The sequence below is a fragment of the Lissotriton helveticus genome, chromosome 5_2 (assembly GCF_964261635.1).
Source record: "Lissotriton helveticus chromosome 5_2, aLisHel1.1, whole genome shotgun sequence".
Taxonomy (NCBI): Eukaryota; Metazoa; Chordata; class Amphibia; order Caudata; family Salamandridae; genus Lissotriton; species Lissotriton helveticus.
In genome coordinates, this window is record NC_136066.1 from 9,639,258 (window position 1) to 9,666,762 (window position 27,505).

Below are 27,505 nucleotides of genomic sequence, written 5' to 3' on the forward strand. Positions count from 1 at the left end.
CCCCTCCTGTTAGGTCAGGTATGACCGCCGGACACCAACCGACCAGCCCTGGGACCTTACCCAGCTGCCGGCTAGGATACTGAGGTGGGCGGTTCCACACCCTGGTCCCCTCCTCTCGGGGGTTCTGCACCCTCCCACTGGGAGAGATGCCCCCAGAACACAATTCACTCATCAGTCCAGTACTTTCCTCTTGCAATTGAACCATTAACCTGGGGTCCAAACCCCCATGTGCAACCAGGGGCAGAGGCGAAGCCTCCCTCCCTCTGCACCCCCTTCCAGGTGTTTGCACCCTCCCAACTGGAGTGGTACCACTGGGACCCAAACTGATCAGGACACTGTTTACTGTTGCCCCGCCCTCCAGGTCAGGCAGCATCTGAACCTGGCTTCCGGGTTTAAGGGCTGAACCCTCCAACTGAGCACTCAACTGGTGCACTAGGACTTCCTGGGCAGCACTCCTGCCCCCATTCTCACCTCTCCGCCTGGACTTCTGCACCCTCCCAACTGGAGTGATACTGCCAGACACCTGAACTAAGGGAGCCCTACGTACGGGTGCTCCACATCCTACTATTACCAGGGGATCCCCCCCAAAGGCCTCGCCTCTCAAGTGCTGTGTGCTGAACAGAGTTTGTGTGTGGGAATCCAAGGTTTGAAAAATAGTATATATATAAATTACTGATACAAAATATATAAAAAATAGAACAAATTATTTAATAATAATAATAATAACATATTTTATTAACCTATTTTGAATTGTGAAAATAAAGTAACATTACATTTCATTACAAAAATTATTCAATTAATTGTAATTAATGCTATACTTCACTTTTTATAACGATTAATGCACGTTTAAAAAAAAAAAAAATTCCTTACCTGGAAATTTAATTTTAAATTTCAACTTCAGAAAAATAATTTTAATATATTTCCATTAAATACATTTTTAATTAAAAATCAATTGAAGGGGGGGCGTGGCTAGCAGCCGACTGCAATGGCTGCGTAGTAAGAAGGCTCCGTGGAGCAGACGGCCCTTCCATCGATCCGCACATTGATCTGTTACGTTTCCCAGACTCCGGAGGCTGGGACCGAGGTCCGGGACCGTGCAGCTTAGGCCGGTGAAGATCCGGTAGCGCAGCCTGATAGAGAACCGGAGATATTCAGTGCACGTACCTGGCGGCCCTCAGCAACACCCTGACACCGGCCTGTAGTGGTGCAGGCACCCGACCGGAAGCAGGAGCAGGACGGTAGGGACAAACAGGAAGTGCGCCCTGCCGTCCCCGAGTCCGGAGCTGCTGAAAATTAAAGCGCCGCAACAGATCCGCCACAACCAACAGAGGAGCAGCTGGTTGGGACGCTACATCAACCCCCTGCCGAGACCACGGGAACTACTTATAGGTGGTGTACTTGGCGCAGAAACAGCGGAGCCTCCGTGAGAGAGCTCCCTCGGCGCGGTCCTGCAGCTGGTTTGGAAGAGAGGGGACCCGCTGCGGACAGCCCCCCCCCCCAGTGACTGACTGCCGACCGCACAACGTCACCACCCAGTACCGAGCGGGGAGAAGTGCGACCTCTGGCAGCACTTGCGGGACTCTGGAGCACCGGCCTCTGACGGCCTAAGTGGCGCATACACCGGGGTGGAAAGGTGAGGCAGTGACTGACTGGCGGCAGAGGCGGAGAGGGACCGTGAGGGGTGCGCATAGGAGGGAACGCGTCTAAGGGAACCGAAGCATATCGCGGCCCTCCGAGCGCACATCAGACCCATTGGACGTGCGAGAGCCTATGCAACCACAGACTAAGGACACCCTGTATCACCAGGAGGCCCCTCAATAGCGCTGCATCCTACTGACAAACAACTCACAATGAACAGATTAACTGGCGCAATGGTAGCAATATAACGCTACCGACAGTCGTGGTGCACACTCATCACAAGAGTGAGACAGAATAAACCCCCGAACCGGACATCACACACAGACCAGAGCAGTGGCGCAGGAACATAACCACTCCTACAGATCCCTGGGAGCAGAACGCTAAAACGAGTGACTCTTTACAGGCATTAAAGACTCCTGCGAGGCGACATAATGGCAGGCAGAGGTCCGAAAACTAATGCGACGCAGTCAAAATTGGACAAATATGCCTACGAAAAAAGCACCACACCGGCGACGGATGGACGCTCGCCCACGGGGAAGTCACAAGAAGGGAATGGAGCCAAGAAAGTAACGCTTGAAGACGTGATGGCAGCCCTAACTCAGGTGCAGACCACAGTCGGAACAATTTCTACGGATGTCGCTTTGCTGCGAGCGGACTTTCACAAAATGACGGAGCGGATGAAGGAGGTCGAGATAGTCATGAAATCCCTTGTGGAGGACACCTCGGAATTGCAGACGGCGATGGCTCGCCTTGAAGCTGAAAATAAACTGATTAAGGAGAAGCTGGACGAGCAGGAAGGGCGCTCCAGAAGAAACAACGTAAGAATCTTAGGTATTTCAGAATCTGAAGGCTCGCCAGCGATGGACCTGATTAAGACCAGGTTGCAGCCCAAGGGCTTGTCCCACTTTTCTCCGTGGAGAGGGCGCATAGAGTCCCTGGAGGCCAGACGAAACCAGGAGCGGCCCCTAGGCCGGTCTTAGCCAGGTTATTTAACTTTAGAGACAGGGACGCGATCCTCCAAGCTGCAAGAATCGCGCCACCAATCCGTGTGCATAACTCCACACTTGCCTTTTTTCCGGACTACACTGCGGAAGTAGCCCGCAGACGGAAATCCTTTTTGGACGTCAAAAAGACACTGAGAGCACGAGAGATGCCATACTCTATGCTATTCCCGGCGAGATTGAGAGTGGTGGCGGGCAATAAGACCTGGTTTTTTGATACACCGGAAATGGCGCGTGACTGGCTGGAGGGCTGGAGACCGGCAGCGGCATCCCGCCGTACGAACAAGAACGACCAGAACTATAAGCGGGGGAACGCACTGGATCTCAAGCATCAAGACGTGCAACTCCGGATCGATCGCCGGGAGCAGGATCACTAGACAATGAACAATGAACGGGCGCATGGACGAGCGGCTGCCATGAGAACGCTAGCCGCTAAGAACAACACTGGTCGGGCTGTAATCGGATACTGGCTTGGAACGAGCCACGGAGGGCATGATGGGCCGATGCCTCCGCGGGACCTTTACCCCGGCAAGCAAGTACTATGGGTTTAAATGGGGATGAGCACTCTGCTAAGTTGGGGGGGCGGGCGGTTCAATGTCCGTTAAGCAGTGAGGCAGGGAGGGGGGAGGGAAGGGGGAACCCGTTGTTGTTACTCAGTTGTTGTTGAGTGAACAGGCAGGGCAAAATGGACGTGACGCATTGACACTACCACCGAGGGTTGGACACTGGGCACTGACACACTGGAGACACTCTCCATCTAAGACGACTTCTGCATGGCACACGACACACGACATGACACCCTTGAGGTAGGGGCCTGAGCAACACGTGTAGCGCCACTACAATTACTGACGTGGAATGTGCGAGGGTTAGGAGACAAAATAAAGAGGGGTCTAGTGACACAGCCCAGCACTGGTCCTCCTGCAGGAGACGTATCTTACAGGGCAGGCAGGTCAGGCACTAGATAGAAGAGGCTACCGAATGGAAGTACACTCGGAATTCACATCGGGCTCGAGGGGGACAGGGATCCTGGTACGAAAGACATCCCCCTTTCTGGTCCTACATACCAAAAAAGATGACCAGGGACGTTTCGCGGCCGTCCATGGCCAATGGGAGGGCAAGCTGCTGAATATAGGATCAGTTTACATACCCCCAGCGCTCCACTCCGTCGCACTGCCGGCCCTGGGGAAATTCCTCCTAGATCTACCAGTAGGGGACCTTATTTTAGGAGGGGATTTTAACGCAACGGTGAATGACGCAGTAGACAGGTTCCCTGTTAGACCGCTCACACCAGGACCCTCTCGGTTCAACAGCTTCCTAGAAGCACTTGGACTGACAGACACATGGAGACACATGCACCCCACTTTGCAACAATACACCTACTATTCCGCGACACATAATAGTTTGTCACGCATTGACTACTTTTTGACACTGAGCAATGGGGCGCTATCTATTGACGGCATAGACATTCAGCCCAGAGGGATATCAGATCACTCCCCGCTGACCCTAACTCTCTCCTGTCAGGAGAAGTAGTAGTAGTAGTAAGCATACTTTTATAGCGCAACTATCACCCAGAGGTTATCCTGGCGCTTTGACTCATAATGACCTAGCCCACACAACAGAAGGAGTTACACATCCCTAGGAAAAAGATGGGATTTCAAGCCTTTCTTTAATGAAGCAAGATTGTCAATGCTCCTTAATGTTAGCGGGAGAGAATTCCAAAGTTTGGCTGCAGTGTGACCAAAGGAACGGCCACCCATTTGCACCCTTTGCATTCTAGGCACCGCCACTAGATAGGCTGATGAGGACAGTAAAGATCTGGCTGGGGTGTACCAGGAAAAAAGCTCTTGTACCCGTACAGGCCCCTGACCATGAAGGGCCTTGAAGACAATGCAAGATGCTTTAAAGTCAATACGCTGAAGGATGGGCAACCAGTGCAGATCCTTCAGCGTTAGAGAGGAGGAGGCCGAGCGCAATCGGGAAAGGGCCAGCTTAGCTGCCATGTTCTGAATGCGTTGCAGCTTGCCGATCAAACAGCCAGGGGCACCCAGCAACAACGCATTACAGTAGTTTAATCTACTAAGGATGATGCTGCGCACTACCTCTGGTCTGGCTAAGGTCGGAAGCAAGGGAAGAATTTTACGCAAAGAACGCAGTAGCATCATACAGGTGGCAACAGTTTTATTGACAGAGGCATCCAACTGGAGATTGGGTCCAAACAGGGCACCCAAATTGCGCGCGGAGTCTGCCGCCGCCACGGTGCCCGGGGAAGAGAGTGGCCAGAAATCCGCTGGCAGAGGACGAAGGGTGCGGTCCAAGGAGCAGTTTAGTACCCCCGTTTTAGCGCTATTAAACTGGAGGGAATTTAGGCGCAGCCAGTCCGCCGAGGCTGTCATACACTGATGAAAAGTCTCCTGTGACACAGCATCCCTGCCTTCAAAGGAAAAGATAAGCTGGGTATCGTCAGCGTAATTCACAACTGAGATACCAAATGATTTTATCAGCCTGACCAGAGGGCGTAGATATAAATTAAAAAGGATAGGGCTTATAGCCGACCCTTGGGGCACCCCTTGCCCCACTATCCTGGGGGCAGACCTAAAAGGTGGCAAAGCCACTACCTGGTGCCTCTCATGCAAATAGGAGACCAACCAATCCCGGGCCAGGTCTGCCACCCCAGCTTCCTCTAGTCTGCTGATGAGTATCCCATGGCTGACCGTATCGAATGCGGCCGACATGTCGAGCAGCACTAAAAAGGCTGCCCGACCAGAGTCGACACGCGAACGAAGGTCATCCAGCACTACCACCACAGCAGACTCGGTGCCATGAGCTGGCTGAAAACCAAACTGGGCCTCATCCAGGCAGTGATTGAGAAGACTCGCAGAAGAATATACCCGATACACCCGGGATATCTCAAGATCCCCCAAATACGTAAACATTTACAGAAAGAGACAAAATGTTATTTTGCTGAAAACACGAACACAGTGGCATCTCCCTCGGTTCTTTGGGAGGCCTATAAAGCTGTCCTACGGGGGCAAGCTATAGCATCCATTGCGGGACATAAACGAATGCAACAGCAGGAATTGACGGAGTTGGAAATGGCACTGCACGCAGCGAGTAAGGCACACATGGCGGACCCTACGCCGGAGTTGCTGCGTGAACTACAGCGGTGCCAGCAGCGGCACGGGGACCATTTGAAACGACAAACTGTTGCCAGCATTATGGCAACCGCACACAAAATATATGATGTAGGGGATAAAGCTGGGAAAATGCTAGCCTGGTTGGACAAAAAGGGGGGAGGCACCAAAGGCATATTGCAGCTCCTCGCCTCGGACGGATCACTCTGATCACGCCCAGAGGAGATAGTCAACACATTAGCAGACTACTTTCAGGCGGTATATACCCAGAACAGGGAGGTGACGAAAGAGGCGGCATTAGATATACTTAGCCCCATACCAACTCGGACGCTTACCGCTGAAGCAGCAGAGGAACTGGAAACAGACCTCTCGACTGAAGAAATACAAGGGGCCATCAGCGCAGTGGCGTCTGGGAAAGCATTGGGCCCCAACGGGATTCCCATCGAATGGTACAAACTGATGTCTGAGACATTAAGTACGCCGCTGCTGGCAATGTACACGGAAAGTTTAGAACTTACTGAGCTCCCGCCAGATCAACGCACTGCAACCATCGTGGCAATCCCGAAGCCCGGAAAACCACCAATGGCTTGCACCTCCTATCGCCCAATATCTCTCCTAAACGCAGAAGTGAAAATTTTGGCGAAACTGTTGGCTACCAGATTGATGTCCCACCTCCCACAACTGATCCACCCAGATCAATCAGGCTTTATGCCTAACAGAAACACAGCCCTGAACCTTCGCCGCGTCCATGGAGCATTGGCGCGAGCAACGCAATTGTCAGAATCGGCAGTCATACTATCGCTGGACGCCAGAATGGCATTCGACATGGTCGAATGGCAATATCTCTTTGCGGTGCTCTCTCACATGGGTTTCGGCCCTAAATTTATATCCTGGATACACCTCCTTTATACGAACCAGATTGCACACGTAACAGCAAACGGCCACATCTCACACACCATACAACTTGCAAGGGGGACTCTACAGGGATGCCCGCTGTCCCCCTTGTTGTTTGCCCTGGTGCTAGAACCACTAGCGACATTGATCAGAACTACTCCATTGTTGAAAGGTATCGGTTGGAGGGAGGGATGGGAAGATAGAGTCTCCCTCTATGCCGACGATATGCTCGTCTACATGACGGAACCAGAAAGTGGCATACCAGAGCTTCTTGTGCTTTGTAACGCTCACGGGGCGGTCTCCGGTTACATGATAAACTGGACAAAATCGGTGATTTATGTGCTGAGCGGGCCGGCCCCAGTCTTACCCGATGATTGCCAACTAGAGGTGGCGGCGGACTCCTTTAAATACCTCAGCATACATATTACTAAGGACTCGGCCGAGTTCTATGATAAAAATGTAAAGCCGCCATTGGACCGCCTAAGGCGAGATGTGCACCATTGGGGGAATCTACCTTTGACACTCAAAAACACACCGTTCCCAGTACCCACACGCTACTTCCAACAAGTGACAGCCGTAGTCTCTAGTCTGCTCTGGGGGGCCCGTCCGGCACGGATAGCACAAGTAAAGCTGAATAGAAGCTGGTACGAGGGCGGAATCGCATTGCCGAACTTGCAGCTATACTACTGAGCAACACAACTCAAGGCTATTAATCAATGGCTGCATGTGCCCCAGGACGACCCAGCCTACAGGGCCGACAGAGAGCAACTAGGCACACACAGTTTACTGGCAGCGCTTTACCACAAGGAACTGGCAGCCAAACTTATAGGACCCACGAAACACACGGTAGCGATATGGTACTCGGCGCAAGCGAAGCTTAAATGGAAAGGCGTGATCACAAAACTCACCCCATTATGGGACACTAAAGCGCTGGTGCACTTAAGGCGGAGCAAGGGCTTTACGCAGTGGGACAATATAGGCATATCAACAGTGGGAGACTTGTGGACAGAGGGAGCAGTGATCCCGTTTCCTCAACTCCGGCAACAATATGACCTCGGCCCAAACGAAATTTATAGATACATACAAGTCAGACATGCTCTGTTAGCAGCGATACCGGCGGACTCTGATGTTCCCGATGCCTCCCCATTGGAGGACCGACTGCTGACAGATTATATGCAGCGCAGCGCCACCTCCCTCACATATCGCAAACTGATCAATAACCTGCCAGACCCCTCATGCAAACTGCGAGAGAAATGGGTGGACGAATTGGGGGACATCGACGACACAGAATGGAACGAAGCGCTGGCATCACCAAAAGAAGTGGGCATCTCAGCTAAGTTTCGTCTTGGGCAGCTTAAGATTCTGCATAGGATCTACTACACCAGGATCACATTACACAAACTCCACCGGGCGCAGCATCCTTACTGTCTCCAGGGGTGTGGGGAGGAAGGGACTTTTCTGCTCACCATTTGGGACTGCACGAAAGTACAGGACTACTGGAGGCAAGTAATGTGCACTATCTCACAAACACTGGGGGTCTCCCTTACACCAGAGCCCCGCAAATGCCTGCTTAATATATGGGTACCAAACGATCTCTCACGTCACGGTCTGATCTGGGGCACGATAGGAATTATAGTAGCTAAGAGAGATATAGCGCAGAAGTGGGGAGCAGCAGACTCACCGACATTGACGCATTGGTGCCGAAATATGGACGATCTGATGCTGACAGAGAGGGCGGTATATACAATTAGGGCGCGCCCCCGCAAGAAGAACAAGGTCTGGATGCCCGGGAATGCATATAGGGGGGACCTGTATGACCCACTGCCTGAGTATGGTGCAGTCAGTTCAGAGGATGAGGGGGAGGAGGATGGAGATCTTCTGTCAGATGGTGATGTGTAGAGACCGCGACACATATATACATCCGGTGTGGATGCTTCATGTGTCGCCCTTGGTGCGACCGGTGTGCACGAGACTATGATTGAAAATAAAACTGTTTATGGATAATTGAGTATACCATCGACATGCCAAAGTTACTGTTTGGTTTATCGTTAATTATAACTACTGGAAACTAAAGTCTTTCAGCATACTTCCATAAGAAAATGTAAGACGACACTGTATCTGTAGCAAAACCAGAGTAAATTGCCTCTATCTTGCATATTGCGCCGCCGGACCTGTGGTTGTCGGCTAAAAGGCTGTGTACTTATAACAGTGATTTCAGGTTAATGTTTATCACCGCAGCCGGCCCGCAGGGTTGTAGGCTAAATGCTGTGTAAAGTCGAAAGATGCAAATAAAGGTCTTACCAAAAAAAAAATCAATTCAATAGTGCTGTAGTATTTGTTACTTTATACTATATTCAAAGGATTGAAGAGTTAATGAATGTGAGATCTAGGCACGACTGCAGTGCCTGTTGGTGAACATCTGGCTATCACTAAAGTGCCTTTCGCACAAGTGCTTGTAGATGCCGCTAAAGGTACCTGCCTCCATGGATCTGGACGATGAGTTTGATGAGCGCCTCTCTGTTGTTCTCCCACAGCTCAGGCAGGTGAGAAGCCTCCGGGTATTTACAGCACGACAGCTCAAGGGTTAACTCGTAGCACTGACCAGTGATGTAGTTATAGTCCTGTAAACCACCTGCAGAGACAGACAGGACCTTGGTGAAAGCGGGAAGAGAGACTCTTGTGGCAGAAGCTTGTGAGCGCTACAACACAGACCCAGGAGGGTCCAACATCCGCTTGTATTAATACTCTGACTAACAACACACCAGCACCTGCTGCTCACGAGCTATGATGAGTGCGGCGGGGGCTCAACAAGGTCCCCCAACCTTTGGGGGGCTGCAGCTGTATGCAGTGAACACAGTAAGTTAATAAAGGGATGCACGGGTGAGTGTTACCTGACAGAGGGTCACATTGGATGCTTGTGATGGAGTAACCCATCCGCTGAACTCTAAATCCGGCCCGGAGTTACCACTACACAATCACGGACAGAAATGTCCTGAGAAACGCACATCAGCTCAGAAGGCATGTGGGACTTACTATGAACGAAACCTCAAGATTGCCCTAGTTGCCTCCTCTGAGGTCAGTGAACTCTCACTAATCCCTGACTCGGAGAACCACCCCCTCTGGACAGGAAACTAGAGGTATTGCACTGAACTGACCCTTCGAAGAAGCCCTTTGACCTCTGTACAATCACCTACAGTTTCTTCAAGGCAGACCGGTGCTCGGCCTCTTGGCTGGCGTCTTACTATTCAGCTTGCATTAGTTTCTTCAAGGCAGATCGGAGTGCAGCGTCTTTGCTGGTGTCTTACTGTTCAGCTTGCGTTAGTTTCTTCAAGGAAGACTGGTGCTCAGCGTCTTAGCTGGCGTCTTACTGTTGAGCTTCCCTTAGTTTCTTCAAGGCAGACTGGTGCTCAGCGTCTTAGCTGGCGTCTTACTGTTGAGCTTCCTTTAGTTTCTTCAAGGCAGACTGGTGCTCGGTGTCTTGGCTGGCGTCTTACTGTTGAGTTTGCTTTTGTTTCTTCAGGGCAGACAGGTGATAGGCGTCTTGGCTGGCGTCTTACTGTTAAGCTTGCGTTAGTATCTTCAAGGCAGACGGGTGCTCGGCGTCTTGCGGCGTCTTACTGTTGAGCTTGTGTTAGTTTCTTCAAGGCAGACCGGTGCTCGGCGTCTTGGCTGGTGTCTTACTGTTGAGCTTGCGTTAGTTTTTTCAAAGCGGACTGGTGCTCAGTGTCTTGGTTGGCATTCTACTGTTCAGGTTGCGTTAGTTTTTTCAAGGCAGACTGGTGCTCGGTGTCTTGGCTGGCATCTTACTGTTGAGTTTGCTTTTGTTTCTTCAGGGCAGACGGGTGCTCGTCGTCGTCTTGGCTGGCGTCTTACTGTTAAGCTTGCGTTAGTTTCTTCAAGGCAGACTGGTGCTCGGCGTCTTGGCTGGCGTCTTTCTGTTGAGCTTGCATTAGTTTCGTCAAGGCAAACTGGTGCTCAGCGTCTTGGCTGGCTCTTACTGCTGAGCTTGCGTTAGTATCTTCAAGGCAGACCAGTGCCCGGCCTCTTGGCTGGCGTCTTACTATTCAGCTCGCATTAGTTTCTTCAAGGCAGATCGGTGTGCAGCGTCTTTGCTGTTGTCTTACTGTTCAGATTGCATTAGTTTCTTCAAGGAAGACTGGTGCTCTGTGTCTTGGCTGGCGTCTTACTGTTGAGCTTGCCTTAGTTTCTTCAAGGCAGACTGGTGCTCAGCGTCTTGGCTGGCGTCTTACTGTTGAGCTTGCCTTAGTTTCTTCAGGGCAGACTGGTGCTCAGCGTCTTGGCTGGCGTCTTACTGTTGAGCTTGCCTTAGTTTCTTCAAGACAGACTGGTGCTCAGCGTCTTGGCTGGCGTCTTACTGTTGAGCTTGCCTTAGTTTCTTCAAGGCAGACTGGTGCTCAGCGTCTTGACTGGCGTCTTACTGTTGAGTTTGCTTTAGTTTCTTCAAGGCAGACCGGTGCTCGGCGTCTTGGCTGGTGTCTTACTGTTGAGCTTGCGTTAGTTTTTTCAAAGCGGACTGGTGCTCAGTGTCTTGGTTGGCATTCTACTGTTCAGGTTGCGTTAGTTTTTTCAAGGCAGACTGGTGCTCGGTGTCTTGGCTGGCATCTTACTGTTGAGTTTGTTTTTGTTTTTTCAGGGCCGACGGGTGCTCGGCGTCGTCTTGGCTGGTGTCTTACTGTTGAGCTTGCGTTAGTTTCTTCAAGGCAGACGGGTGCTCAGCGTCTTGGCTGGCGTCTTACTGTTGAGCTTGCGTTAGTTTCTTCAAGGCAGACGGGTGCTCAGCGTCTTGGCTGGCGTCTTACTGTTGAGCTTGCGTTAGTTTCTTCAAGGCAGACTGGTGCTCAGCGTCTTGGCTGGCTCTTACTGCTGAGCTTGCGTTAGTATCTTCAAGGCAGACCAGTGCCCGGCCTCTTGGCTGGCGTCTTACTATTCAGCTTGCATTAGTTTCTTCAAGGCAGATCGGAGTGCAGCGTCTTTGCTGGTGTCTTACTGTTCAGCTTGAATTAGTTTCTTCAAGGAAGACTGGTGCTCGGCATCTTGGCTGGCGTCTTACTGTTGAGTTTGCTTTTGTTTCTTTAAGGCAAACTGGTGCTCGGCGTCTTGGCTGGCGTCTTACTGTTGAGCTTGCGTTAGTTTTTTCAAAGCGGACTGGTGCTCAGTGTCTTGGTTGGCATTCTACTGTTCAGGTTGCGTTAGTTTCTTCAAGGCAGACTGGTGCTCGGTGTCTTGGCTGGCATCTTACTGTTGAGTTTGCTTTTGTTTCTTCAGGGCAGACGGGTGCTCGGCGTCTTGCTGCGTCTTACTGTTGAGCTTGTGTTAGTTTCTTCAAGGCAGACCGGTGCTCGGCGTCTTGCGGCGTCTTACTGTTGAGCTTGTGTTAGTTTCTTCAAGGCAGACCGGTGCTCGGCGTCTTGGCTGGTGTCTTACTGTTGAGCTTGCGTTAGTTTTTTCAAAGCGGACTGGTGCTCAGTGTCTTGGTTGGCATTCTACTGTTCAGGTTGCGTTCGTTTTTTCAAGGCAGACTGGTGCTCGGTGTCTTGGCTGGCATCTTACTGTTGAGTTTGCTTTTGTTTCTTCAGGGCAGACGGGTGCTCGTCGTCGTCTTGGCTGGCGTCTTACTGTTAAGCTTGCGTTAGTTTCTTCAAGGCAGACTGGTGCTCGGCGTCTTGGCTGGCTCTTACTGCTGAGCTTGCGTTAGTATCTTCAAGGCAGACCAGTGCCCGGCCTCTTGGCTGGCGTCTTACTATTCAGCTCGCATTAGTTTCTTCAAGGCAGATCGGTGTGCAGCGTCTTTGCTGGTGTCTTACTGTTCAGATTGCATTAGTTTCTTCAAGGAAGACTGGTGCTCTGTGTCTTGGCTGGCGTCTTACTGTTGAGCTTGCCTTAGTTTCTTCAAGGCAGATTGGTGCTCAGCGTCTTGGCTGGCGTCTTACTGTTGAGCTTCCCTTAGTTTCTTCAAGGCAGACTGGTGCTCAGCGTCTTAGCTGGTGTCTTACTGTTGAGCTTGCCTTAGTTTCTTCAAGGCAGATTGGTGCTCAGCGTCTTGGCTGGCGTCTTACTGTTGAGCTTGCCTTAGTTTCTTCAAGGCAGACTGGTGCTCAGCGTCTTGACTGGCGTCTTACTGTTGACTTTGCTTTAGTTTCTTCAAGGCAGACCGGTGCTCGGCGTCTTGGCTGGTGTCTTACTGTTGAGCTTGCGTTAGTTTTTTCAAAGCGGACTGGTGCTCAGTGTCTTGGTTGGCATTCTACTGTTCAGGTTGCGTTAGTTTTTTCAAGGCAGACTGGTGCTCGGTGTCTTGGCTGGCATCTTACTGTTGAGTTTGCTTTTGTTTTTTCAGGGCCGACGGGTGCTCGGCGTAGTCTTGGCTGGTGTCTTACTGTTGAGCTTGTGTTAGTTTCTTAGTTTCTTCAAGGCAGACGGGTGCTCAGCGTCTTGGCTGGCTCTTACTGCTGAGCTTGCGTTAGTATCTTCAAGGCAGACCAGTGCCCGGCCTCTTGGCTGGCGTCTTACTATTCAGCTTGCATTAGTTTCTTCAAGGCAGATCGGAGTGCAGCGTCTTAGCTGGCGTCTTACTGTTCAGCTTGCCTTAGTTTCTTCAAGGCAGACTGGTGCTCGGCATCTTGGCTGGCGTCTTACTGTTGAGTTTGCTTTTGTTTCTTTAAGGCAGACCGGTGCTCGGCGTCTTGGCTGGCGTCTTACTGTTGAGCTCGCGTTAGTTTTTTCAAAGCGGACTGGTGCTCAGTGTCTTGGTTGGCATTCTACTGTTCAGGTTGCGTTAGTTTCTTCAAGGCAGACTGGTGCTCGGTGTCTTGGCTGGCATCTTACTGTTGAGTTTGCTTTTGTTTCTTCAGGGCAGACGGGTGCTCGTTGTCGTCTTGGCTGGCGTCTTACTGTTAAGCTTGCGTTAGTATCTTCAAGGCAGACGGGTGCTCGGCGTCTTGCGGCGTCTTACTGTTGAGCTTGTGTTAGTTTCTTCAAGGCAGACCGGTGCTCGGCGTCTTGGCTGGTGTCTTACTGTTGAGCTTGCGTTAGTTTTTTCAAAGCGGACTGGTGCTCAGAGTCTTGGTTGGCATTCTACTGTTCAGGTTGCGTTAGTTTTTTCAAGGCAGACTGGTGCTCGCTGTCTTGGCTGGCATCTTACTGTTGAGTTTGCTTTTGTTTCTTCAGGGCAGACGGGTGCTCGTCGTCGTCTTGGCTGGCGTCTTACTGTTAAGCTTGCGTTAGTTTCTTCAAGGCAGACTGGTGCTCGGCGTCTTGGCTGGCGTCTTTCTGTTGAGCTTGCATTAGTTTCGTCAAGGCAAACTGGTGCTCAGCGTCTTGGCTGGAGTCTTTCTGTTGAGCTTGCATTAGTTTCATCAAGGCAGACCGGTGTTCGGCGTCTTGGATGGCGTCTTTCTGTTGAGCTTGCGTTAGTTTCATCAAGGCAAACTGGTGCTCAGCGTCTTGGCTGGCTCTTACTGCTGAGCTTGCGTTAGTATCTTCAAGGCAGACCAGTGCCCGGCCTCTTGGCTGGCGTCTTACTATTCAGCTCGCATTAGTTTCTTCAAGGCAGATCGGTGTGCAGCGTCTTTGCTGGTGTCTTACTGTTCAGATTGCATTAGTTTCTTCAAGGAAGACTGGTGCTCTGTGTCTTGGCTGGCGTCTTACTGTTGAGCTTGCCTTAGTTTCTTCAAGGCAGATTGGTGCTCAGCGTCTTGGCTGGCGTCTTACTGTTGAGCTTCCCTTAGTTTCTTCAAGGCAGACTGGTGCTCAGCGTCTTAGCTGGCGTCTTACTGTTGAGCTTGCTTTAGTTTCTTCAAGGCAGACCGGTGCTCGGCGTCTTGGCTGGTGTCTTACTGTTGAGCTTGCGTTAGTTTTTTCAAAGCGGACTGGTGCTCAGTGTCTTGGTTGGCATTCTACTGTTCAGGTTGCGTTAGTTTCTTCAAGGCAGACTGGTGCTCGGTGTCTTGGCTGGCATCTTACTGTTGAGTTTGCTTTTGTTTTTTCAGGGCCGACGGGTGCTCGGCGTAGTCTTGGCTGGTGTCTTACTGTTGAGCTTGTGTTAGTTTCTTCAAGGCAGACGGGGGCTCAGCGTCTTGGCTGGCCTCTTACTGTTGAGCTTGCGTTAGTTTCTTCAAGGCAGACCAGTGCTCGGCGTCTTGGCTGGTGTCTTTCTGTTGAGCTTGCGTTAGTTTCTTCAAGGCAGACTGGTGCTCAGCATCTTGGCTGGCTCTTACTGCTGAGCTTGCGTTAGTATCTTCAAGGCAGACCAGTGCCCGGCCTCTTGGCTGGCGTCTTACTATTCAGCTTGCATTAGTTTCTTCAAGGCAGATCGGAGTGCAGCGTCTTAGCTGGCGTCTTACTGTTCAGCTTGCCTTAGTTTCTTCAAGGCAGACTGGTGCTCGGCATCTTGGCTGGCGTCTTACTGTTGAGTTTGCTTTTGTTTCTTTAAGGCAGACTGGTGCTCAGCGTCTTGCGGCGTCTTACTGTTGAGCTTGTGTTAGTTTCTTCAAGGCAGACCGGTGCTCGGCGTCTTGGCTGGCGTCTTACTGTTGAGCTTGCGTTAGTTTTTTCAAAGCGGACTGGTGCTCAGTGTCTTGGTTGGCATTCTACTGTTCAGGTTGCGTTAGTTTCTTCAAGGCAGACTGGTGCTCGGTGTCTTGCCTGGCATCTTACTGTTGAGTTTGCTTTTGTTTCTTCAGGGCAGACGGGTGCTCGTTGTCGTCTTGGCTGGCGTCTTACTGTTAAGCTTGCGTTAGTATCTTCAAGGCAGACGGGTGCTCGGCGTCTTGCGGCGTCTTACTGTTGAGCTTGTGTTAGTTTCTTCAAGGCAGACCGGTGCTCGGCGTCTTGGCTGGTGTCTTACTGTTGAGCTTGCGTTAGTTTTTTCAAAGCGGACTGGTGCTCAGTGTCTTGGCTGGCGTCTTACTGTTCAGGTTGCGTTAGTTTCTTCAAGGCAGACGGGTGCTCGGCGTCTTGCGGCGTCTTACTGTTGAGTTTGCTTTTGTTTCTTTAAGGCAGACCGGTGCTCGGCGTCTTGGCTGGCGTCTTTCTTTTGAGCTTGTGTTAGTTTCTTCAAGGCAGACCGGTGCTCGGCGTCTTGGCTGGTGTCATACTGTTGAGCTTGCGTTAGTTTTTTCAAAGCGGACTGGTGCTCAGTGTCTTGGTTGGCATTCTACTGTTCAGGTTGCGTTAGTTTCTTCAAGGCAGACTGGTGCTCGGTGTCTTGGCTGGCATCTTACTGTTGAGTTTGCTTTTGTTTCTTCAGGGCAGACGGGTGCTCGTCGTCGTCTTGGCTGGCGTCTTACTGTTAAGCTTGCGTTAGTTTCTTCAAGGCAGACTGGTGCTCGGCGTCTTGGCTGGCGTCTTTCTGTTGAGCTTGCATTAGTTTCGTCAAGGCAAACTGGTGCTCAGCGTCTTGGCTGGCTCTTACTGCTGAGCTTGCGTTAGTATCTTCAAGGCAGACCAGTGCCCGGCCTCTTGGCTGGCGTCTTACTATTCAGCTCGCATTAGTTTCTTCAAGGCAGATGGGTGTGCAGCGTCTTTGCTGTTGTCTTACTGTTCAGATTGCATTAGTTTCTTCAAGGAAGACTGGTGCTCTGTGTCTTGGCTGGCGTCTTACTGTTGAGCTTGCCTTAGTTTCTTCAAGGCAGATTGGTGCTCAGCGTCTTGGATGGAGTCTTACTGTTGAGCTTCCCTTAGTTTCTTCAAGGCAGACTGGTGCTCAGCGTCTTAGCTGGCGTCTTACTGTTGAGCTTGCTTTAGTTTCTTCAAGGCAGACCGGTGCTTGGCGTCTTTGCTGGTGTCTTACTGTTCAGATTGCATTAGTTTCTTCAAGGAAGACTGGTGCTCTGTGTCTTGGCTGGCGTCTTACTGTTGAGCTTGCCTTAGTTTCTTCAAGGCAGATTGGTGCTCAGCGTCTTGGCTGGCGTCTTACTGTTGAGCTTCCCTTAGTTTCTTCAAGGCAGACTGGTGCTCAGCGTCTTAGCTGGCGTCTTACTGTTGAGCTTGCTTTTGTTTCTTTAAGGCAGACCGGTGCTCGGCGTCTTGGCTGGTGTCTTACTGTTGAGCTTGCGTTAGTTTTTTCAAAGCGGACTGGTGCTCAGTGTCTTGGTTGGCATTCTACTGTTCAGGTTGCGTTAGTTTCTTCAAGGCAGACTGGTGCTCGGCGTCTTGGCTGGCATCTTACTGTTGAGTTTGCTTTTGTTTCTTCAGGGCAGACGGGGGCTCGGCGTAGTCTTGGCTGGCGTCTTACTGTTAAGCTTGCGTTAGTATCTTCAAGGCAGACGGGTGCTCGGCGTCTTGCGGCGTCTTACTGTTGAACTTGTGTTAGTTTCTTCAAGGCAGACTGGTGCTCGGCGTCTTGGCTGTTGTCTTACCATTGAGCTTGCGTTAGTTTCTTCAATGCAGACTGGTGCTCGGCGTCTTGGCTGTTGTCTTACTATTGAGCTTGCGTTAGTTTCTTCAAGGCAGACTGGTGCTCGGCGTCTTGGCTGGCATCTTAATGTTAAATTTGCTTTAGTTTCTTCACAGCAAACTGGCTCTCAGTATCCTGGCTGGTGTCTTAATGTTCAAAGGTTCAGCTTGCCTAAGTTTCTTGACGGCAGACTGGCGCTCGGCATCCTGACTGGCATCTTACTGATGAGCTCCATTGTTGTGCAGCCTTTGTTAGTGTCCCTGGCTACTGCATGGTTATTGGGCAGCATGCTGGGAGGGTACTGTTGTTTCCCACAGGTATCTCTGGGCTACTCGAATGTACAGCTAACACACCTGACTCTCCATTGGTACCAAAGTTGAGACGTCAGAGCTATCCAGTTCGGCATCTATTCTCATGGCCACATTGTCCGCACAGAATTGGAGCAACCCTGTGGTTACTGCTGAGGTTCAGGTCTCATTATATGTACTATATATTAGTTCTAACTTGCTCCTGATCTCTCTCTAATATTCATTACATTTCTGCTCCTCATCTGAGAATAAGTGGGAAAATCAACCAGCAGACACTACTCTACCCCACGCTTTGCAGATACTGACCTGAAACAGCAAACCCCCCTCAGTCTTATCTCTCCCTTCCCTGATTTCTCCTTCCTTGTCTATTGAGGTATTGAATTATCACCTCCAGAGAGTCGGGGGCGGGCGACTCTCTTTAAGCAGATCTATGTCCTTTTCAAGACAATGAAGCACTGCATCGACCCCCCGGCCAGACCCACCCGTTCCTCGCCTATCCAAGCTCCGGTAGCACATAAACGACATCAGGCCTGCTTCATCCATAACATCCAGCCCTACCCCGAGACTCCCTCAATGGTCAGCCTTCAAAGCCCGCTCTCCGCAGTTGTTGGTAACACACTCAACTGCCTCAGAGTCACTTCCTATGAAGATGATGTTTTACCCTCGTCCTTCATCAAGACTCTCTCTGGAGACGCTCTCTCACCCCTGCCTTTGCCTCCCAGACTCAAGACATGGCTTGGCAGTTCGGGCTGGACTGTTCCCATGAGGCACAGGGTCAAGACTGATTTGCATATGGCCATGTCTGAAATGGGGTGGCTGAGTGGGCTAAAGAACGGTGATGGATTAAACCCAGATCGTTTGACTGGGTGTGAGTGTTTGATTGGCTCTGATGCTCCGTCCATCACCACCCCCTTTTGTGCCGCTTTTGGCCGCCATAAGTTTGGCAGGGTATGCTCAGACGTGAGTCCCTTGCTCACTTTGCCACTGGATTCAAGCCAGCCGGGCTGAAGACGGCTGTAATGCCAGAAACCGGTCCTCGGAAGCTTGATTCCGGTCCAGGAAAGACATGGCTTGGCAGTTCGGGCTGGACTGTTCCCATGAGGCACAGGGTCAGACTGATTTGCATATGGCCATGTCTGAACTGGGGTGGCAGAGTGGGCTAAAGAATGGTGATGGATTAAACCCAGATCTTTTGACTGGGGGTGTGTGTTTGTATTGTCAACGCTCCGTCCATCATTTGCTTTGGTTTTTCCATCTTTCCAGAACCTCACAAGACCCTCCAGGTCGTCCTACTCTTGAACAAACCTACACCAGGCCCTAATGAGCTCCACCGCTGCTGGGCTGGCGAGAGGCTGTCCTGTTTCCAGTCTTTATTTTTTGTGGATTTCAGTGGTGTTTTCTTGATGTTTCTCCAATCTTTTGAAATCAGTTCTCATCAGTGTTTATTGGACAGTCTATCCCCCAAAATAGACAAAAGCTGAGTTTTTTCAGTATTTACAAAATCTTTTTTGCAGTGATTATTATAAAGCACATATTTTATTTAGAAGACGAGTAATGCAAGTTATGTAGTGCCTTCCTATTGCCAGTGTGTTCAATACACTAATGTTAGCCTGTTTTAAGCACAGAAAGTCTGTGTATTGCACTCTCACTCACACTTGCATCTCGTTACCTCTCACATTCACTCGGCCACGACTCCTTCTGGTTTACAGGACTAATAATGGATTAAAAGCTAAGAGTGCTGAATTTAAGTACAGACTCAAAAACCCAGCAGTAAAGTGCAGTTGGGTAGAAAGCCAGGATTTGCTGAGGTATCACATACAACAATGGAACACTTTGAAGCTTTGAATTTTGTTGGTATGTGCAATGTCTTGGGTCATATGCACAGTGACAGCACTCTTTTCACAGGTACCTGTCACTACACATTGCATTGAATATTTAAATTCTAGGGTATTTGGCAGGTGAGCTGCTACTTGTTAGAAAATAAAGCCTACATCTAGGGCGGTCAACCTCAAATCTGGGGAACAGGGTTTGAGTCTCGGCGTTGCCTCAGTATCCTGTGATTCTGGGCAAATCACTTAATCTCCCAGTGCCTAACAAAAAATGAAGGTGTCGTTGTGTAACGCAACTGGTGCTCGTGTAAAGTGCTCTGACACCTGATACCTTCGGGTCAAGTTTGTGCTGTTTGAAAAAACTCCGACAAAAAAAAGCTGTTTTTTCAAAGGGTTTTACCCCTTCTGTGTCTCTGGGGAAATGTGATAGTACATATTGTCCAGGATTCTTCTGGGGCAGCTGTTTCACCAATCGGTCAAAGAATTAAACACTCTCAAAACCTCAAATATGATTTTATTATTTCCAGATTCTCTACAGTGTATAAAATAATCACATCAGACCTAAAACATGCCTCTAAACTCTGCACCTTCACTCCAAGCACTGAAAACTAGAAGAAACAAAAAGAAGAATAAACGCTGTTTCAGTTACACGCCTAAACAACAAAACCCAAACAGAATAATCTTAGGCCAGTCTTTCTTGTTGATACCTTTGATACCAAAAATACATTGTAGAGGCCCCCTCAGGAAGAAATAAAAATGGCGTATTCTCTTTCTTTGAATGTCATATTAGTTTGTAGTTGTGCAGGTGTTTATCAGTGTTTATATGTTTACACTGATGAGGGCTGATTCCCTTTCATTGGGGTTTTATCAGTTATTATATGTTTAAACCTATAACAGGATGGCCTGCCTATTACGCACCTTCCGTTCATCAGCAAGATCATTGACAAAGGCATCTATGTTCAACTCCAAGATCAAAGCTATGCTAAATATCTTTTGCAGAAATATCAGTCTGGCTCCAGATCATGCTGCGGCGCAGAGACTGCCACCGTACACAACGAAGAAGAGGCCCTCGTGACCACAGGTGAGACGACCCTTCCCTCCTGATGTTGCTGGACCTCTCAGCTCCATAGAGCCATCACCTATAACCCATCGGCGTCCCACCCTCATGCACCCTGGAGCCTCGAATGGGATTCACCGACAATGTCTTTCACTGGTTCACCTTCGGCTTTTTCAACTGACACTTGCTTGTTCCCATGGCTACCACCAGGTCCCAAACGTTCCCTATCCCCTGTTGAATCCCGCAGGGCACCACACGTCTCCTGTCTTATTCAACATTAACATGGAGCCGCTTGTGTTCTACTCAACGATACCAGCATCAAGATTCCCAGATACATCTATGATACACCGCTCTCCTTGAAACTCTCCTCTGCTTCAGATTTACAGCGCCTCAAACACCGCCTGCACACCACCCATAAGAAAGCGTTAGAAGATGCCCTCTCTGTAGTCATGAATCGCACCACTACTGGAGCAGCCCTCCTAGATTTGACCAGACAAATTGACAAACAGAAACATAATGGAAACAGGAGAAGCGAGGGTTTCCTTGCTGTATCTGGTATTTTTCTAATGCAGAATGCCGCGAAGAGAAATATGGGTGAAGCGTCCATGCAAGTGGGAGGGGTAAGAAAGAGTCTTATCCTGGAGGAGAAGGAGCATAAACAAAAAAGACCAAAAAAACATATGTGTGTATTGTAACAATGCGTGCCATTATGCCCTACAGGGTCCAATCTATTACGAAACAGGTCTGCTCGTCCCTTGAAGACAGGAGTGCATCAATTATTGATCCGCCCGCCCCTTCAGGGTCCCACTCTGTCCTGCTGGTACTCAGCACAACTCCAGGGGGTCCTGGTACTCTGCATACATGAATTGACTCAGGTACATCAGGTTCTTTTATGGATCCAATGAAAGAATGCCACATCCACTGTCACCAAGGAGGAGCCTGCAGACAGCAAGGGTACCTCACTCACATCTGGATCAGCACAAGAAGAAACACAACTGGCTGCAGTTCATAAGTACACTTTGTGGACATGTGAGAACCATTTGGTTTGATACTACAGACTCTACCACCTCCTGTCACAGTGGGATCAACTTGGCTCCACCTCCTGTCACAGTGGGATCAACTTGGCTCCACCTCCTGTCACAGTGGGATCTACTTGGCTCCACCTCCTGTCACAGTGGGATCTACTTGGCTCCACCTCCTGTCACAGTGGGATCTACTTGGCTCCACCTCCTGTCACAGTGGGATCAACTTGGCTCCACCTCCTGTCACAGTGGGATCAACTTGGCTGCACCTCCCGTCACAGTGGGATCTACTTGGCTCAGTCTCCGTAACCCTCTGAGCGCCTGGCGGGCTCCACCCACCTTATTGTTTAATGCGGTGCCACCACACCGAAAGGTCTACAGACTCAGAGAATGAAGGCATTTTCCATTCAAAAAGAGGTGGCTTGAGGGAATGAAGAAGTAAGGATTAGATTCCAGCATCTTTTAGTGCATTTGCAAAGGTGTCAGTAAAACAGTAGCCAACACCATGCCACTTCTTCACAAATATGATTGTGCCACAGACCTGGCCCTGCAGGAAAGATCTCACGTAGAAGGATTTATCTTGTGAAGGAAAAGGAAGGTGAGGTGCTTAAAGACTAGCTAAAGAAAAATGTTGATGAAAGGTTCATTAGTCATTCAACATCAAAGACTGGGATCCCCATCTTTTTCATTCGAAAACAAAATGGGGAATTCAAGCTGTGTATGGATTACTGGAGCTGCAAGAACCACTGTCCCTTCTCATACGTGCATTATTAGAATACGTGAAATCTAGCAAGATCTGATCAAAACTCGATTGAGGAGCAGCCTGCAATCTTGTCAGAATCCAAGAGGAAAAATGCATTCCAAACACTACATGAACAATAAGAGTATAGTAGGATGCCCTTTTGATTATGTAGTCCAACTATTTTCAAATTATATTTTCATAACATTGCTGGATGCCTTTATGATACACTGATATATTCAGAGAACATTCAGCAATACCCGGAGCATGTCAAAGAGGTACTTGTCTGTCTGCAAAGGCATTCTTTTTATGCTAAGTTAAAAAAGTGTTATTTTGAAGTCTAGGGAAATGGTCATGTAGTAGCAGAACTGATGAGCCTGAGCAAGAAAGGTTCGTTAAGGCCAAAAAAGAAACCTTCTACACTAGAGGAGATACTAAGTATAGTATCGACAAGCACGGAATGCTGCACCCCACACCAACCAGGAATTAAAGTATACCTCCTAACTTTAGGACTCCTAAACTGAGAAAAATCCTAACTTTAAGACTTTCGGTATTCACAGAAGGCATTTAGGACTCCTAACTTCTGTGAATACCGAAATGAGTAAGTGCCTTCTGTGAATACCAAACTGGTAGTAAGTTTAGGAATTTGTCTTAAGTTAGTTCTGTGAATCGGGCCCAATATGTCTAAAGTGGACTGCCGAGGACAATCAGAGGGGCTGCAGTTGAAAACGTCCCAAGAATTAAGGGTGGGCGGAACTCACAGAATTTCACTTTGGGGTATTCCTCAGAGTTACATGAATACTCAGTAAGATTCCACGGAGTTTCCCGAGCAGGCGGAATCAGCATGTCATGCTGCTGGGAGCTTGTTCCACGCTGCAAAATCAGTGCAAATGGCACAATGCAGAGAGCCACAGGGCGCTGCCCCTTGCGTAGATTGTGTTCTCGTGCTGCAGCTTACTGACCGTGAACAGTCGCGACCACTCCAGTATTGAGAAAATCTCACTAGGGGACACCAAATATCGCTCATGAACTTACAGTTGGCGGCTGTGTGCAAGAAAAACCTCCACCATGAGCGGCTGGTGGAGTTTTGCCGGAACTACGCATTACAAGCGGAACAAGTAGTGGGCAAAATTCTGAACTCTGACGGTGGAGTGGAATTTATCACCCAACCCTACCAGGGATCCTCCAATTCAAGGGGAGCCCTTTTCCTGCTATTGCTACCTACATTTGCAGAGCTCCTTCCCAATGCCCACAAAGAGACCAGTTTTGGGTCAGCAAAGATGTGATTTGTGTTTGCCTTGGCCAGAGGACGATTGACAGGTGAGGGAGCCACATACAGGAAATGCGGAGGGGTGTTTTTCACTCCGGAACTCTTTTAACTTCCAAAACAAAGCGACCAGGTATGCTGTTTGACGCAAACATTAGGTACACAGACTTTGGGAAGGGTACACTAGTGTGTGTCCATGCAGGCTGGCACGTACCAGATGCATATCACCCGCCAACACATAAGAGACCACCATCTTGTGCAGTGTATACGCATGAAGTCCGGTGAATCCTACAGACATAAGTCCAGTTACAACCAAGTTTTCTAGAATCGTGTAAGGGCACGAGCACAACTTAACCCCAAGCCAGTCAGAGGACTTTTGACCAACACTCTCTTTGGGCCCGATTCACAGAATGAACTTAAGACTCAATCCTAAACTTACTACTATTTTGGTATTCACAGAATGAATTTACTACTTTTGATATTCACAGAAATTAGGATTTTGTCTTAAATTTGTCTTAAGACAAACTTAAGACAGACTTAAGACAGACTTAAGACAAACTTAAGACAGACTTAAGACAGACTTAAGACGGACTTAAGACATACTTAAGACAGACTTAAGACAAACTTAAGACAGACTTAAGACAGACTTAAGACGGACTTAAGACAGACTTAAGACAGACTTAAGACAGATTTAAGACAGACTTAAGACAGACGTATGACAAAATCCTAACTTAAGTCTGTCTTAAGTCTGTCTTAAGTTTGTTTTAAGTCTGTCTTAAGTTTGTCTTAGGACAAACTTAAGACAAAATCCTAACTTCTGTGAATACCAAAAGTAGTAAGTGCATTCTGTGAATACCAAAATAGTAGTAAGTTTAGGATTGAGTCTTAAGTTCATTCTGTGAATCGGGCCTTTTGCGAACGCACCCGTGAACCGGTGACAACAGCCTACAAAGCTTCCTTCCACTCATTCTGGGGTGCTGAGTTTTTTATGATCAATCTCCGTCACCATTACCCATAAGAGGTAAGACATTGGAATGAAGCTTGGTCACCGAAACCACTGTCCGCTCCTCCGCGAGTGATCCGAGCCCTGCCGTCTTTGCGGAGAGCATGTACATGCCCGTCTTATAATGGATCTGGGGATGGAGAAGCGATCCTCCTGAACTCATCCTTCCATGAGCCCGCACTACTCATCGAAGGACCTTCGAGCACAGATTCAGCTCATTCCACAACACTTCAAAACCCCTACTCCACAGAAGACGGACAGATATCTTACCTACAATGGGGTACCATTTGGCCCCCTTCACTATGCCCTTCGGGAAGGTGTCACCGCACAAGTTGCCCTTCTGTATTTCTGGGTGGGCAAAGGAGTAAACCTTTGCCAAATGCTGAAACACGTCTTCATCCGCATACTGGATTTCTCCTGTCAGTCCTGCAAAAGAAACGGAGAAAAGTGTCTAGACGGCTTTTAAGCCATAAAAACAGATACACTGCAATGCTTGAGGGTTAGATGGTCAGAGCAGCAGAGACAAGCTTGGGAGTTTTCCTGTTAAGTCCATATTCAAAGTATTTTTTAAGATTCAACTGGATCTTTTCTCACTAAGACTGTCTAGAACTAATCAAAACAGCGATTCTCTTGACACAGCTTTGCACTCAGCGTTCTTCTACAAATGTTACCAGAGGTGGGGATAGAATGCAGCATATTTTCTTTCTAGCACCGTCCACCCCACTCAGGCCATGGTTTTTGTGGGTTTGAATGCATTGAACAATCCGCGGCTCTCACACATGATTGGATGACAGTTACCTGGCCAGCAAGGAGTACACCCCTGTGGTGTCAGTGTCTGAAGAGCAGCCGCTGCTTGATTAGGAATATAGCTCTGGGCGTAAGCTGAGGACGTGAGTGACCCTGCTGCGTTGAGAGCTTGTTCTGGTTCTGTAAGAAACTGGCTCTGTATATACTGGGCCAGAGTGAGGTACAGTGTGCACAGAGTCCACAGCCCCCAGAGGTTTGGCAGAGGTTCAAGTTAGATGTAACCTTACTCTCTACAGTGGTAGCTTGGTCGAGCAGTAAGGCGGTATCAGAGGACCGTGTAAAGCATTTGATGTACACACTCAGTCAGCAAATGAATTCACACACGCAAGCGAACTCTAGGCCAATTGTTTTGTATAAAAAAATATACTGTTGTTTTATTTCTAGATCCAAGCAAGCCTGGTGCAGGTAAGCATAAAAATACTTTTCAGTAGTAAATTACTTGCATGAACACAGTTCAAAATAGCAGTGTAACTTGTACTGGTTTTGGTTACAGTTTTAAGAAAGCAGTTTGCAACACATTGCAGGTATAGTACATTCAATTGAATGGGCTTTTGAAGTAAAATGCAGTTAATTACTTTTCAGATTACTTTTGCTAACCCAGGGCTAGATCCTGGATTCAGTCCTGGGACATTTCCTGAAAACAGGTGAGTAAATGCGTTTTTGTTAAAGGTACGATGTGTAAGGAATATTATTTAATTTCAAAAGTTGACACTTAGAAACTTTTTCACATAGAATCACCAATGTTATCCTATGGGAGGAAATTCACTGAGCAGGTAAGTTACTTTTTCTCACTCAGTGCTGGATCCTGGATTCAGCACTGGGACATTTCCTGAAAACAGTTGAGAAAATGCATTTTGATTAATCGACTGATTTTTAAGGAATATTTGCAGTTTTCAAAAGTTGACACTTTAAAACTTTTTGGGAGCAAAAGTGTCAATATTATCCTATAAGGAAAAATTAGTTATCGGTTTCGAGGTAAGTAATCAGTCTTTTGAGTTAGGGTTCTGGGGTTAGACTCAGGGGTCTCCCAGGGTCAGTGATGCACTGTTGTTGCACCCTCAGCAGCACTCGGGTGGCCGCGTGCAGAGTGTTGAGACCCAGTGTTACCCTATGGAGGATAGGGGGGGCTCCGGTTAGTGGCGGCTGGCAAGGGTGAGATCAAAGCTCCTAGGGTTAAGGTCAGGGCACGTTGGGGACCAAGTTAGCACCAAAGGGGCACTCTCATCGGCGCTAGGGCAGCCGGATGCAGGGTGATGTTTTGAGGTTGGGTGCCCTGTTGATTTCAATGGAGATTCTTCGGGACAAAGAAACGCTGCAGGCTTGGGGACGAGGATCTTCCTGGAGTGAACACCACTTCGAGGGGTAAGTTGGCATGTAGAGGGATGGTTAGGCACCACTGGGTTGGGCACACAAGGCCGAGGGGCATCGGGTGCAGGGTTGCCTTTGGACGTCGGATTTTCTTACCCACTCTGGTCGCGGTAGGGGGGATCCTCTGTAGGCTTGAGGCAAATCAGAGGTTGCCGGATCTCGGGTCAGGATCGCCGGGGGGATCTCCTCGTGGTGTTTGTTCACTCAAACACGGGCCGGTCTCGGTGGGTGCAGAGTATGCTGAATTCGCGGTTTCTGGCTGGCACCAGAAGCTGCAGTTCAAACACGTCGGTTTTTACGGAAGAAACAGCTTGGAAAGTGAATGCAGGCAGGTCCTCCGGGGTTTTTGAAGTTGCTGGCCGCTGGACACGCCAAGGTTTTGCAAGAGCAGGTTTGAGGGGAGACAGGATTGTAGGGGTGGGGCCAAGTCAGTGGGCGTCGTCCTCTTGTTAGCTCTGCACGGCTTTTCGTCCTTCTTCTTCTCTTCTTTTCTTGTGGTTGCTGGATCTGAGGAAGGAAGGTTCAGGGTGCCCCTATATACTAAATTTAGGGGCATTACAGGTAGGTAAAGGGCAGGGACCAATAGGTCCCTTACCTGGGGTGGGTACACCCCCTATTCTGCCACTCTCCCGTGGGAGGAGGGGCAGGAGCCTGTCCCTGGTTGGCTGGGTCCGCCATCCTCAAGATGGCAGGCACTCGATGTTGTGCTTCAACTCGCCTCCCCCACCTTAGGGGTGAAGTTGGCAGAGGTGGGCATACCTCTCTTACTCACTTGTTTTTCCCACCAGTTCTCCCGCACAAAGTGGGGGGTAGAACCAGTGGGGGCCAGTTGTTGAAAGCAGCAAATGGTCTGGAGAGGCTCACAAAGGCTGCATGCCTTTGGAGCTTCCCCTTCGTGAACCCTGCCCATCCTGGGGGAAGGGGCTTTCCGCAATGTCCCAGGATGTGCATTGTTTCAGGCTCCCGAGAGCAGCAAGCTCTCGACCCAGGGGGTCTAGAAACATGTCTGGTGGTGGCATCCTCAGCA

At 49.3% G+C, this 27,505-nt stretch overlaps 1 protein-coding gene across 2 annotated transcripts in view; it reads right to left on the reverse strand.

Annotated features, from left to right (window-relative positions):
* The window catches only part of LOC144761119 (carboxypeptidase M-like), a 160,861-nt gene that overhangs the window by 25,947 nt on the left and 107,409 nt on the right, over nucleotides 1-27,505 (reverse strand). The window contains exons 6-7 of one of the 2 annotated variants that reach the window (XM_078646575.1): nucleotides 24,574-24,729; nucleotides 9,144-9,296 (exon numbers count right to left, since the gene is read on the reverse strand). In XM_078646575.1, coding sequence (XP_078502701.1) covers nucleotides 9,144-9,296; nucleotides 24,574-24,729 — 309 coding nt within the window. The remainder of the gene's footprint in view (nucleotides 1-9,143; nucleotides 9,297-24,573; nucleotides 24,730-27,505) is intronic. The other variant, XM_078646577.1, reaches the window with a different exon arrangement.